A 15,040-nucleotide genomic window follows, 5' to 3' on the forward strand; every position below is an offset into this window, starting at 1 on the left:
ACATAAAAATCTTGCAAAGAAATGCAGAAAAGCAGAAATTTTAAACATGTATTTACAAATCACATTGCAATAAAAATTATATGCAATAGAGTCTTTGAAGCAATAGTTACAAATGAATTGTAGATTGAATAACAATCTTAAATGGGTGGGTCAAAGAACAAACAAATGGAAACTATCAGTAACTTCATTAAGGTAATGACGATGAAACTAACAAAAATTATGGCCTAACCTAACCTAAAAATTATTCACGTTTGTCACTTCTTGGGGCACAGTGAATGTTTCATGACAGCCCTATCCCATGATTTCTTCAGCTGTTCTCCAACTAATGGACCCCCATTTTGTTTAGTCATTTTTGCAGCTTAAAGAACACGGTTATAAGAATTTCAGTATCTGTGGGACCTTCTATTCTGTCATCACCTAGGAGAGGGATCACTGGGCCCAAAGGTATGAAGAGTTGAATAACTTTCCTCACAAATCATTTTCCCCCAAATTGACTGTCTCCTCACTAACCTGCCAACACCAAGCTTTTCTGTCTTTCATCATCTTTGTGATTTTGAGGAGTGTGAAGTGAACATGCATCTTTTAGAAGTACAATAGATATGCCAGTGGCTTGAAGAAAGAAGCCCAAGTTTCAAAGGAGACATCATGGTGCAGTGAAAAGGATGCTCTCTTAGGAGGTAGAGGACTCAGGTTCAAATCCCGTGACTTTGGCTAGTCATTCACTTTCTTCAGACCTCACTCTTGTCAATTGCGAAATAAGTAATTTAGATTCAGTGAGCTCCAACTTCTCTTTCATTTCAAAATCCCTGATCCTATGGAAGGAAAGATCCAATGAAGCTCACCTCAGTTCCAGCTGATTTTCTTTTGAAACTGTGGGAAGAATGAGGCTAGATGATATTCTGAATTCGTCCCATTGACCATTGTGGAGAGTGTGGGAAAGGAGACATACAGCCAACACTGCAATGTTTCATGTCATGAACTTCAAAGAACAAGCAGCTTTTGCAGGTGTTAGCCTAGGCCACTCCTCCCCACACCCCAAAGCCTCATTGTTTTATATTTTACTTCCCAGCTAGCTGCTTAGAGCCCTTATCAGTATGGCTCATTGTACCCCTGGGCAGGGCAAGAATCTGACAGGGCACAGTATGGAGATTAGGTCCCCTGTTCAGCTTCTCTATCTCCTGCTGCTCCGGTTCCCAGGCAAGGAAGTCAATACAAAAAGGAGTCATGGGATGGTTAACATTTTTGTGTTTTTATTTTAGGTCATTCAGAACATATTTGTGGGATGCTGGATTCTTTGCCTTAATTTATTAGAGTATACAATAGAATAGTAATGTGCAGGTGTGAAACCTGGTTAACAATGTAGAACACTGATGCTTTGTTTCTCAACCTAGAAGCCAGTTGTTGGGGACATTGTGGTGACCCAATCTCTACCCTTCCTGTCCATCTCTTTTGGAGAGACAGTTACCATCACCTGGAGGGTCAATCAAGACATTACAATAGGTTATTCTGGTACCAACAGAAATACACGCAGTCTATCAGGTTCCTGATCTATCAGGCTTTCACTCTGCAGCCTAGGTACCTGCCAAGATTCAGTGGCAGTGGATCAGAAAGAGATTTCACTCTCAAAATCAGCAGCATGAAGGCTGAGGATGCTGGAGATTATTACTGCTTGCAGGTCTATAACTTCTCTTTCCCGCAGTGTTTCAGTCTCAAACAAAAACTTCCTTAGGCTGTTCAGTGGCTTTCTGTCACTGAGAGTAGCAGCTGTTTTCCCCAGTCACCACTCAATGCAGCCTTTGCTCTCTGAACAGAAACAAAGTAGGCTGCGCCTCCCCCCACTGCACTCCCTGAACTTCCACTTTTCACCAAAGCAGGTCCTGTCATGAACTCCTGCCCCACCTTCCTGTAGCCAAGGAAGGGCATAGAGTTAACACAGTAGTCTGGGAAATTCAGGAGAAATTAAGGGATATACTACTGGATATTTTTAATAGCAGAGCAGTTCTGATTGTAGTCCCAAGTTCATGTTAAATTGCTGTAACTCCAAATGCAGGTGCAGTGAAGGTCGGGATTATTTTTGTCCAGCTTTGCCCAATCCTATGAACCAAGGTCTGTATCATTGGGCATTATTAGGTAGTGACAGATTCTGGTTCTGAGAGGCAAATCCCAGCTCACAGCTTTCCTGAGTGTGGATGTGTTGTTTTTGGTACTGTCTTGGTTACTCACTACTTGAGTGAACATGGCAAATCATTTGGCATGAGGAAACTAGATGGATGACAGGATGTTATGTAATGTTGACCATGTGATGAACATCCAGCCATTGTTTCTAAGAGGAAAGCACACTCCTTGAACCATACCTGCCATAGTTCCCTATTCCCCAGTCACAGGGAGTACCAATGGCTCTTCGATTTTGTATATCTCTCCTTGAAATTCTGATACGATCTCCCCTAAAGATTCCAGAGATAGGATCAAACCAACAAATACGAGTCAAAAGAAAGACTGGATCCTAGCTCAGGGGGCACTTTCCCTAATATCTATTACATAATATCTTTAGCTATATGTGGTATGTCAGAGCCTCTGACCAGATAAGGGAGCTGACAGCCTGTGTTTTTTTTGTTTGTTTGTTTTTAGCAGAGCACAGCATTCTAGTCACTGTATAAGAAGACAACTGAGATGGTCAAATGGTGGGCCTGAAGAGACAATGCCCCCAAACTGCTACCAGAATGAAACAATGAACAAGAGAAGAGCAAAGCAATTCCCTACAGAGGCAATATGGAATGACAATATTGACCACCTCCTTCTGATTTTCTAAGAATCTTTTGTCAACTGGACCAAATGAGCCTCTAACCCATGGATGGCCAGAGCTGAACAGAGTAGGATAGGGACAGAAGAGTCAGGAATCAAACAGCAGTTTAATTTCAGGATGAGGGAAATGGCTTGCAATCAAGGAGGAAACTTAAGAAATGTGCTGCCTCCCTCTCCCAATAAGGGAATTTGGGACAAATCTCAGTATTTATACCAATGGCTAAGCAGTGAACTGTAGCCCTGACGAGGAGGGGTAACAGCAACGATGAGACAAGTTTGATTCATAGCAGGGATTCATGACCAGGACATGGATACAGCAGATGTTTGTCCAAGCTCTGAGAACACCTGGTGCTGGTCAAAGCAATACAATAATTATCTGAAACAATTCTGGGATTTCGCTATGGCTGAGATCATCCAAAAGGTGAGCGCAAAGGACTGTTGTTATGCTAAGCTCAAGGTTTGCTTGCTGGGCCTTAGCTCTGCAAAACAGGCTGTCTCCTAACAGTATCTTAACATACTGAACTTTCTTTGAAATCATTACTCAGATTTCTGCTTCTGTAATTATGCTTTCACTCCTATGAGAATGTTAGTCTGAAGCTCAAAAGAAGGAATTCTGGATTATTAATCATTTTGTTTGTTAGACTTATTATATTGCATAAATCCAATATTGTGTGATTAGAAATGGAACCCAGAATGTCGCCTTGACTACAATAATTCTCCAGGAATACTGGAGATGGCTACAAAGTATTTTGAGTTACCCATAGGACCATCCACAGGATCCATCCAAAATATTATTTGGAGTCTCCACACCCAGGTCTTATATTAAGTCCACCCAAGCTTGTGTCTTGCCTTTGCCAAAATTTTATTGAATGCTTACGTTTCCTAACATCCATCTCAATCTACCTTGTTTACAAGTTGCCCTCTTGGCAAAATTGCTTAACTGTATATGTGTGATTTGTGTGTCAATACCTGTGCCCTTACCAAAATCCTATATAACATAAACCTTCCAGAGACTAGAGAGGGAGCCAAATCACCTTTCCAACTTGCTCTCCTCCACCAGGCATACTAATAAATTTCTTCTTCATCTAGATTTTGGAGCTTGTTCTCATAAAAAAAAGTGCAACCCCCACAACCTCCTGCCTTTCATGTTTTTTGTTTTGTGTTTCTCTATTCGTTTGTAAACTAGCTGAGGCCAGAGATCACATTCTTTCATATTTGCATGTCCAGCTTAGTACTATGCCTGGCACAGAGTAAGTACTTAATTGATTGACCCCAGTGCCCTCTTCTTTCCAGAATCCATGCTAATTGGGTATTCACACTCCATATTCCACAATGAAGGCAGGGCAGAGAGCTGAAATAGTTATATGGGTTATTCAGGGAAACATGCAGTTTGCTGATAATGAGATTGTGCTTTAAATGGTTTAATCTGCATCACCACATTCACACTAGAGTGGGTGGGGCACTAGCTGACTTTGCCTAGAACTGACAAAGGCAGAGTTTATTTTTCCCCAAAGATGGTGCATCTTAGAAGCAAAATTCTGCAGTCACAGTCATTAAAAGTGATAGGCATGGCAGCTAGGTGGCATAGTAGATAGAGCACCTGGAGTCAGGAGGACCTGAGTTCAAATCTGACCATAGATACTTTAACCCCAATTGCCTCACCAAAAAAAAAAAAAAAAAAAAAAGATAGGCTAATTTTTTTTTAAAGGCAACTGGGGTTAAGTGACTTGCCCAGAGTCACACAGTTTGGTCTGAGCCTGGATTTGAACTCAGGTCTTCCTGACTTCAGGGCCAGTGCTCTATCCACTGCACCATCTAGCTAGCTGCCCCTAGGCAAACTCCATGTGATCCAAAAGACAAGTAAAATAGCCACTTTTGGCAAATGTCCTCAATCCCAACCCTCAAAAGGAAACAATTATATGCTAATGCCAGGAAAACTGCAGAGGATTCCACAAGCTAAATTGATAGAACTATTAGGGGGACGTGAACTTGCACGAATGCTACAGAACTTTTATTAAGCACCTACTATGCACTATGCTATGCTAAATGCTGGAGGCAACTCATTGGGATTGACATAGAGGGGAAAAGAAAACCAGCTAAGACCATTCAGTCACTGAAGAAGTTAGGTAAAGGTGGGCAGGTCAGGGTAGATAAAGGGGCCTGTCATTTCCATATCCCCCAACACAAGGAGGCTGAGGCAATACTATAGACAAGCCTCAGGAGTCTGTGCACTACAGGGAGGAGAGACAACTAAAGACTGAGCAATGGGGGAACATGGGGTGGGGGGGAGCACAAACACCAAAAAGGTCAAGAGAAAAGGTCAGCAGAAGGCCAATCCCCAAGCAGATAAATCACCCAGGGAGATCCTGAAGAGAAGGAAGGATGGGTAAAACCCCAAAGTAAAACAAAAACACGGTTAAGCAATTGAGGAAAGGGAATCAATAATGCCTAAGAAAAGGCAGAATTTTTTACACCCCAAAGGCCATTGAGCACAGTCCCCACCAATATAATCCTGGGTAAAGAGAAACAGAATTCATTTTTTAAAAAATTACACAAATGAATCTAGGTCAGCAATTAGAGCCCCTATGCAGAGTTCAGGACTCTGAATAAAGAACTGCTTCTATTTTTAAATTGTATGTTTTGCTTTTATTTTTTTCTCTCTTCAGAAATCTTGTTGGGTTTGTGCTTGTAGATGTTTTGATATTGTCATCTTGCGAATTTGAGTTTCCCTGTCCTCACAGTACCTGCTTGAGTTCTTTTGTTGCTTGTTCATTTTTCTACCTTATTTCTTGACTTTGGACTTTATGTTAGTGTTGGGCTCTGCTCACCTCTGAAGGGGGCTATTTGGTCTGAGCTTTCATCTTTTACATCCTTCTGCTATCTTTCTTTCTTTTTTTTTTTTTGAAATTCAGTCTTTTACTTTTGTCCCAATTACATGTAAAAAATTTTTAACATTCTGTTTTCAAATTTTGAGCTCCAAATTCTCTTCCTCCTCACTCCCCTCATTGAGAAGGCAAGTAATTTGACACAGGTTATACATGTGTGGTCACGCAAAACACATTTCAATGGAAGTCATACTGTGAAAGAAAACACAGACCAAAAAAACCCATGAAAAATGAAAAGAGTAAAGAAAAAGTATCTTTACTCTGCATTCAAGCCCCACCACTCGTTTCTCTGGAGACAGATGGCACCTTTCCTAAGTCCTTCAGAACTGTCTTGGATCGTTGTATTGCTGAGAATATCTAAGCTATTCATAGCAGATCATCATACAGTATTGCTATTTCTGTGTACAATGTTCTCCTGGTTCTGCTCATTTCACTTTGCATCAGTTCTTGTAAACCTTCCCAAGTTTTTCTGAAACCATTCTGTTCTTTTCTTTTATCACAATAGTAGTCTATCACAATCATATACAACAACTTGTTTGACTATTCCCAATTGATGGACATCCCCTCAATTTCAATTCTTTGCTACAACTTAAAAAATGGCTACAAATATATATATATATTTTACATATAGGTCCTTTTCCTTTTTGTTTCTTCTTTATCTCTTTGAGATACAGACCTAGTAGTGATATTGCTGAGTCAAAGGGTATGCACAGTTTTATAGCCATTTGGGCATATTTCCAAAATGATCTCTAGAATGGCTGAATCAGTATTCAACTTCACCAACAGTGCATTAATATCTCAAGTTTCCCACATCCCATCCAACATTTGTCATTTTCCTTTTCTATCATATTAGCCAATCTGATTGGCATGGGGTAGCCGCTCAGCGCTATTTTAATTTGCATTTCTCTAATGAATAGTGATTTAGAGCATATTTTCATATGACTATAGACAGCTTTGATTTGGCTAAAACTGCCTATTCATATCCTTCACTCACTTACCAATTGAGTAATGGCTTTTTTCTATAACTTTGATTCAGTTTCCTATGTATTTCAGAAATGTGGTTTTTATCAGAGAAACTTGCTGTAAAATTTTTTTTCACAATGATTATGAACAATGTATTTCCTTCTATCCTTTCTCCCATTTATCCTACTCTCTCCCCTTTCACTCTGTGCATTCCCAAGTGTTTTGCTTTTGACTCTTACTTCCTCCCATCTCCCCTCCCTTCTTTTAGCTCCCCTTCTATTATGCCCTTTCCTTCCTACTTTTCTGTATGGTAAAATAGATTTCTACATCCAACTAGATGTGGATGTTATTCCCTCTTTGAGCCAATTCTGATGAGAAAGGTTCATACGCTCTCCATGCCCCACCTTCCCCTCCACTGTAAAACTGCTTTAGGGTCTCTTTTATATCAAATAACCTACCCCCTTTCTACCTCTCCCTTTCCCCTTCTCCCAGTGCATTTGTCTTTCTCAACCTTGAATTTTACTTTTTTAGATAATCATTCAATCATATTCAACTCACACCTGTGCCCTCTGTCTACATATACTTCTTCTAACTGCCCTAATAATGAGAAAGATTTTATGAGTTATAAGTATCCTTTTCTCATGTAGAAATTTAAAAAATTTAATCTTATTGAATCCCTTGTTTTTTTTACTTTTTACCTTTCTATGTTTCTCTTCAGTTTTGTATTCTAAAGTCAAATTTCCTATTGAGTTCTGGTCTTTTCATCAGCAATGCTTGAAAGTCCTCTATTTCATTGAATTTCCATTTCCCCCCTGAAGGATTAGAGTCAGTTTTGCTGGGTAGGTGATTCTTGATTGTAATCCTAACTTTTTTTGCCCTCTGGAATATTATTCCAAGCCCTTTCAGCCTTTCATGCAGAAACTGCTAAATTTTGTGTTATCCTGACTGGGGTTCCACAATATCTGAATTGCTTCTTTTGGGCTACTTGCAATATTTTCTCCTTCACCTGGGAAGGCTACAATATTCCTCGGAGTTTTCATTTGGGGATCACTTTAAGGAGATGATAAGGGGATCCTTTCAATGGTTCTAGAACATGAGGGCAGTCTTCCTTGATAATTTCTTGAAAGACTATGTCTAGGCTCTTTTTTGGGTCATGGCTTTCACATGTTCCAATAATTCTTGAATTATCTCTCCTGGATCTATTTTCCAGGTCGGTTGTTTTTCCAATGAGATAATTCACATTTTCCTTCATTTTTTCCCATTCTTTTGATTCTGTTTGATTGATTCTGGATGTCTCATAGAGTCATTAGTTTTCACTTAGCCAGTTCTATTTTTTAAAAATATTTATTTATTTTTAGTTTTCAACAATCACTTCCATAAACTTTTGAGTTTTAAATTTTCTCCCCCTCCCCAAGACAGCGTGCAACCTGATACAGGCTCTACATATACATTCCCATTAAACCTATTTTCACATTAGCCATGTTGTAAAGAAGAATTAGTACCAATAGGAGGAACCACAAAAAAGAAGAAACAAAACAGAAGGAAAAAAAAAAAAGCAAAGAGCATGCTTTGATCTGCATTCAAACTCCATAGTTCTTTCCGTGGGTGTGGATGCCCAGTTCTAATTTTTAAGGAATTATTTTCTTCACTAAGCTTGTGTACCTCTTTTTCCATTTGGCCAATTCCACTTCTTCTTCAATGAAGTTCTTCTCTTTGGATTTTTTTTTGTGCCTCTTTCACCATTTAGCCTACTCTTGTTTTCTTCAGTATTTTTTTGTGCCTCCTTTACCAAGTTCTTAACTCTGTTTCATGATTTTCTTGCATCATTCTCATTTCTCCTTCCAATTTTTCCTCTACCTCTCTTGCTTGATTTTTAAAATCCTTTTCGAGCTCTTCCACGGCCTGGGGCCAATTCATATTTTTCTTGGAGACTTTGGATATAGGGCTTTTGACTTCATTATCTTCTTCTGAGTTTGTTTTGATCCTCCCTGTCACCATAGTAACTTCCTAGTCAGGATCTTTATCTGCTGTTTGCTCATTTTCCACCCTGTTTCTTGACTTCTAATTCCATTCTAAAGTAGTGTTTTGCTTTCAGAGTGGAGGGGACTCTGTCTCACGCTTCAGGTCTATGTGTGTCTGTGTGTAGCTGTTTGCAGAGAGGTAATTCTGGGGACCTGTAAGTCTTCAGTTCTTCTAAGGTGGTATTATTTGGGGAGAGGCTTCTTTACTTCTCTCCTGTACTATACACTGACTGGTCTGTGAGGGACTATACTCTTTTCCACTTTGAACTATGACCAGAGTCCCCACTCCCCTCCTCTGGTGTGCTAGTGCTCCTCCTTGCCCCGGGTCTAAAACTCAGTGCTGAGACCGAGACCCAAGTATAAGCAATGCAACAGTCCTGCCCCAGTGCCAACATAGGGATGCCTATAATCTCCTTCTGACCAATTGTCTGACCCCCTTACTCTCTGCGGCCAAAGTGGCCTGAACAGGAACCACTATTGCTGCCATCAAATAGGTCACTCCCAAGATTTCCTAAGTCCTGGTCTGTGCTTGTGTAGCTTGTATACCAATCACCCTCGTGCGATACACCTTTCCTGCAGACCTTCTAAGTTGTCTTGGGCTGGAAAAATCTTTCATTCTGTCCTTTTGTGGGTTCTGCTGCTCTAGAATTTGTTTTGAAACATTATTTAAAGGTATTTGGAGGGATTTAGTGAGTCTCTGACATTTCTCATCTTGGCTCCTCCTCCCACTTCTAGTGCTTTCACAGTTCAGTGTAAAGGCCAGTAAGTTTTTGGTGTTTTCACAGTAGTGGGATACAGGGAGAGACCAGTTCACTGCTTTCTTGATATAAATGCTCCAAGTTCCTGATCCAAGTTTGGGTCAATTGGCTTGTATGAGTTCAGTTTCCATGGACTGCTGCTGGAGTCAGTGAATGTTAGTACCCTGGGAGGTCCTTAGGCTCAGAGCAACTGAATTGCTGGCTCTCCTTTGAATTTCATCTTCTGCCCCAGGTTTATTCCACTGAAGGCATCTATGTGAGGCCAAAGTCTTCACTCTGTTCTTTGGCTCAGAGTCTCACAGGTAAGTTTTTGGAATTTGCTTCTTACATACATAAGGCCCCTGGTCCCTTGGCATTGCTCCTCTCTGCCCTAAATCTGTGACCTGAGACACAGTAATAAGAGGCAGACCTTCCAATTGGTCCATTCCTGCTCCTAGTGCTGGTACTGGGGTCTCCTTAGATCTCTTTCTACCCTGGTGTTTAAAATGATTCATAAAGAATACCAAAAAAAGAGGAGAGGGGACAAAGTCATGAGCTCTCATTCTGTACAGCTTGTTTCTTAAAGTACATATCACATTTAACAAGGTAGTAATAAAATTATTGTGTCCCCTTCTCATGTTTTCTTCTATGTATTTTATTTTTAAATGTACTAATAGTCTGTCCCCTTTAAAATAAATTGCTATCACTTTCCCCAAAGGCAGCATCACAGAGATGAGGTCTGATAGGAAGGTCTGAGTTCAAGTTCAACCTCTGATATACCTGCTCTTTGACCTAAGGCACAGCATTTAACCCCTGGGCACCACAGGCAACTCTCTAAAACTCGAAGTCACACAGAAAGTGTTGACCTGCATTGGGAGAGGACATTTTATTCATCTGAGAATTCTTTACGTCAATGAAGTCACAGTTTCAGTCTCTATGCCAGTCACTTTCCACTAACTCACCCCACATCCCAAGTCAAAGGCCCTGCTTACAAAGGTAAGCATAATAAAGCAAGACAAATCAAGATACTGACCATGCCTGAAGAGATATCTCATTCTAAACCTTTGTTCCACCAGTTTTCTGCCAAGAGATGGGAGTAAGGCTTCATTATCAAGCTTCTGAAGTTAGGATTTTCCTAGTCTCTTTCCAGGTAGTCATATATTTAAAGCTCCTGCCTATACTTCATGGGCAATTTAAGGGAGGAAAAAGGGTAATTTTGACTCCATATGACTTTTGACATGCTGATTTCCATAGCTAACTTCCACATAGAAGCTAACTTCCATGTAACCTGGCACACAAGAACTTAATAAATTCTTGTCTTATTTTCTAGCTTGACTTTCTTTTGGATTTATTAGTTTCCCTGATTTTTCTCATCACCCAGTAATTTGTTGCTAGCTCAACTTCTCACTCTTTGTCTCCTCTTCCTGACAAATCAAGATCCTAGGCTTGCTGTTATTGGGTTTCAAGACACTGTGACATTGCTGCAAAAGCCTGTGGGTAGACGAGGTATAGCTGTCCTGAAGAAACAATGGTTAAATGCATTCCCACGGACAAGAACGCTCTCTCTAGGAAGGATAATGGGAGTTCCTATGCCACTTGCATTACTTGTTCCTAGAATACCCTAGTCATAACTCAGTCACTTTGGCCCATTAAATGTGCCTTCATCAATCTCCTAGCTTTGGGCCTCCCCCTCCCAACTCTACTAACCCCATTTGTCTTCGACTTTTAGACCATCCTCAATTTATCTTTTTTCATCTTTACCAAACTGTAAGACTATAAATTGGATAGCAATACACTGCCTGATCTAAGAATACAGATGTTGGACCTGCTTGTGCATCCATATTACATCTGTTCCTTTGTGGCCATAAGTAACAAAAATTGCCTTAGTTATATCAGAAAAACACAATACTGGTTAGAAAAACACCATTCAGCACCACCTTGATGTCAATTTCCTTTCCTCTAGTCAATTCTTAGAGGACAGCTGGCTTCCTAGTCTGTCCCTCATGCGTGGAAACCTCTAGGGCTTTATAACCACGTATCACCTTGGTGCCATCTTCTGTCCTCCACACCAAATGCACTTCCTTTCCTTCTGACAGCTGTGCAGATTTAGGCTTTCATCTCTTGTGAGCTATGGCATGTTCAGATTGAGTCACTTCCAGGGAAGAACTATGGAGATACCCAGATAGTTTGAAACCAAACATCAATCCTATAATGACTTGCCCCTACTTTGTCTTAAATGGTATGTGGGCTAGGGAGTAAAACACTGAGTTGCAGCTCCAAGTATTTCACTTTCTCATTGTCATTTCATGAGGCTTTTATCTTGGGTGTTCTTTCTGTTTTAACTTGCATATTTAACTCTAATTACTGTAGATCTCATACATGCTTTTAAAATTGTTATGAAGTAGGTGATTATGGAAATCAAACACTTTACCACCTTGTGGTTCATACAACTATAAACTTGAGGGAAGGATTATGGGCCTTGATCTCCACAAGTTTTAGGGGACATGGAGTCATTGTTCAAGGTGCCCTTTTTCTTTCTTTTTTTTTTGATAGTGAGGCAATCGAGGTTAAGTGACTTGCCCAAGGTCACACAGCTAGTACATGTCAAGTATTTGGTCTGAGGCCGGATTTGAACTCAGGTCCTCCTGACTTCAGGGCCGGTGCTCTATCCACTGCGCCACCTAGCTGCCCCTTTTTACCTCTAAATGTCTCAATCTTTTTTTTTTTTTCTTTCTTTTTTTCACCTCAAGGTGCCCTTTTTCTATAGGATCCCAGAGGAGCATACAGCAGATCTCTGACCCAAGGAATAGTAGTGGCAAGGTCATAATCCCTCTTTGCCACATTCCATTTATCTTAGATGTAGGTTAGGAAGATTATTCTGCCAAAGAATACAGGAAGGAATGGAGAGAAAACATGCATGATGGACAATGGAAGGACCTCTGCCTCTTCCTTCTGCTTCACTTAATACAAGAAACCCACTGACGCAGCATTTAAATTTTATTTAAATTTTCAGTTCCAAATTCTCTCCCTTCTCCCACTCATTCCCCAGATCAGAGAAAGCAAGTAATATGATATCTATTATACAAATGGTCATGTAAAACATTTTTCGGCTTTAATCATATTCCAGGGGGAAAAAAGCAAGAAAAATAAAGGAAAGAAAAAATATGCCTCTAAATCTGCACTCTGAATCAATCAGTTCTCTACCTGCAGGAGAAGAACATTTTTCATCATGAGTCCTTTGGAGTTGCGGTGGACCATTGTACTGATCAGAGTGGCTAAGTCTTTCAGTTATCTTTACAATACTGCTGTTACTGAATAGATTGTCTTCCTGGTGAGTTTATCTATTCAAGTGCAGTTAGGATTGCTAACTATGTACTGCACTCCATTCTATTCTCTTCTATTTCTCTGTCTTTTCTTTAACCTTCCCCTCTTTAAGAGTCTCTTTTGAATCTACCCTCCTTCTTCTCATACCCTGTCTCATTCTCTTAGCCCCTTCCCAGCCTACTTCTTTCTTGGGCAAGATGAATTTCTATTTCCAAATTGTGCATGTGTGCATGCATATATGTATGTGTGTGTGTGTTTCTTTCCTTTCTGAAGCAATTCAGATGAAAATGAGGTTCAAGCAAAGCCTGCTCCACTTCCATTTCCCCCTACATTTTAAAATGTCATCCTTACACATCTTTTATGAGATAATTTTCCCTATTCTTCCTCTCCTTCCCCTTTTTCCGGTGCACTGAATTCTCCAAAATGTAAAGCAGCCATTTTTCTTTTGAGATTATCCTAATATACTAGATTCATACCCATGCCCTCTTTCTAAGTAGACTCTGACTGCCCTAAGGATGAAAAAGTCCTTAGGGATTCTGAGGAGTACATTTAGGAATAAAAACAATTAAATCATCATTAATTTCCTTACTTCTCACTCATGCTTACCTTTTTATGCTTTTCCGGGTCTCGTATTTAAGTGCTATTTTTTTTTCCTATTCAGTAGTGGTCTTTTCATCACACATGCTTGAAAATCTTCTATTTCAATAAATATCCATTCTCTACCCTCCCCCCTATAGTATTCTACTCAGTTTTGCTGGGTAGGTCATTCTTGGTTATAACCAACTTCTTTTGCTATCTGGAATATTACACTCCAAATCCTCTGTTCCTGTAGCTTGTTTGATTCTAACTGTGGTTCCATGATATTTGAACTGTATCTTTCTGGATGGTTGCTGTATTTTCTCTTTGACCTGGAAGCTCTGGATTTTGGCTGTCATTACTAGGAGTTTTCATTTTGAGATCTCATTCAGGAAGAAACTGGTGGATTCCTTCCATTTCTACTCTGCCTTCTGGTCCTACTATATCTAGAGAGTTTTCCTTTATAATGTTGAAATATGATGTTTAGCCTCCTTTTAAGTCATGGATTTTAGGTGGTTCAATAATTCCTAAGTTATCTTTCCTCGGCCTATTTTTCAGGTTAGTTTTTTCTGGTGGAATGTTTCACATTTTCTTTGAAATTTTCAGTCTTTGGACATCATTTTACTGTTGATGTCTCATGGAATCAATAGCTTCCATTTGACCAATTCTAATTTTTAGAAGTTGTTTTCTTCTGTGAGATTTTTGTGCCTCTTTTAACTGTTTGGCCAATTCTGTTTTGTAAGAAATTATTTTCTTCAGTACCTTTCTTGTGTATCTTTTACTAAGCTGTCAATTCTTGTGCCATAATAGTTATTTATTCTCCCAAACTTTGTTTTACCACTATTACTTGATTTAAATTTAGCTGTAGTAAAAAAAAAAAATTCTTGAGTTTGTCAAGGAATTCTTTTTGGGCTTGTGTCCAATTTGCAGTTTTCTTTGAGGCTTTCACTGTAGACATGTGGAAGCCATTGGTTTTCAGTTCGTCTTGAGCTTCCTTGGGCCCACAGAAGCTTTTTACTCTAAGATTCTTTTTTTTTTTTTTTGGTAGTTTGCTCATTTTTCTAGCCTGTTTCTTTGAGTTTGGACTTTTTGTTAGTGTTGGGTTCTGATCACCTCTGGGGATAGCTTTCCAATCTGGTCTTCTGAGTTTTATGTCCTACTGCTTTCTGAGGTTAAGCCTAGGGACTTGTAAGTTTTTGTTGCTTCTAAGAGAGTTTGATCCAGGGAGAAGTCAGGTCACTGCCCTCTGGGTCTACAAGCTGGTACCTTACCTGAACTAAGTAAGGTTATCTGCCCCTTTGTCAGTGTAACTACTCCATTCTGTACTGGAACTAACAAACCAGAAGTGGGTAACAGGTGATGAAGCTGCCAAATGGCACCTGATCTGATACCTAGTGCTAGCACAGGGTTCCACTGGAATCTTTGTGACCAAATGTTTAGTCCCCTTCCCTTCTTTGGGCACTAGGCCACTCAGCACTGCTGGGCTTACACCCTATGCATTACACTCCTGGCCAGTTCCCCCCTCAATGCCTACATACATCTCTGACTTCCTAAGTTCCTGTTAAAAATAAGTTACTGTGACTTTTCCTTCATTTTCACTCAGAATTCAGTTTGGTGCATTTTTAAAGTTGTTATGGAGGGGATGTGTTGGGAGAACTTGGCAAAAAATGCTGGCTTTCCTCCACCATTCTGGCTCTGCCTTTTGTTTCAGTCTGAAAGCCATCTCATATTC

At 39.9% G+C, this 15,040-nt stretch overlaps 1 protein-coding gene across 1 annotated transcript in view; it reads right to left on the minus strand.

Moving 5' to 3' along the window:
- Positions 1-1,777: 1,777 nt before the first annotated feature.
- Positions 1,778-15,040, minus strand: part of LOC114042441 (zinc finger protein 331-like) — a 33,752-nt gene continuing 20,489 nt past the window's right edge. The window contains exon 6 of the mRNA XM_027861132.1: positions 1,778-1,903. Coding sequence (XP_027716933.1) covers positions 1,778-1,903 — 126 coding nt within the window. The remainder of the gene's footprint in view (positions 1,904-15,040) is intronic.

This window comes from Vombatus ursinus, unplaced genomic scaffold (genome assembly GCF_900497805.2).
Source record: "Vombatus ursinus unplaced genomic scaffold, bare-nosed wombat genome assembly UNPS02014459.1, whole genome shotgun sequence".
NCBI classification, from domain to species: Eukaryota; Metazoa; Chordata; class Mammalia; order Diprotodontia; family Vombatidae; genus Vombatus; species Vombatus ursinus.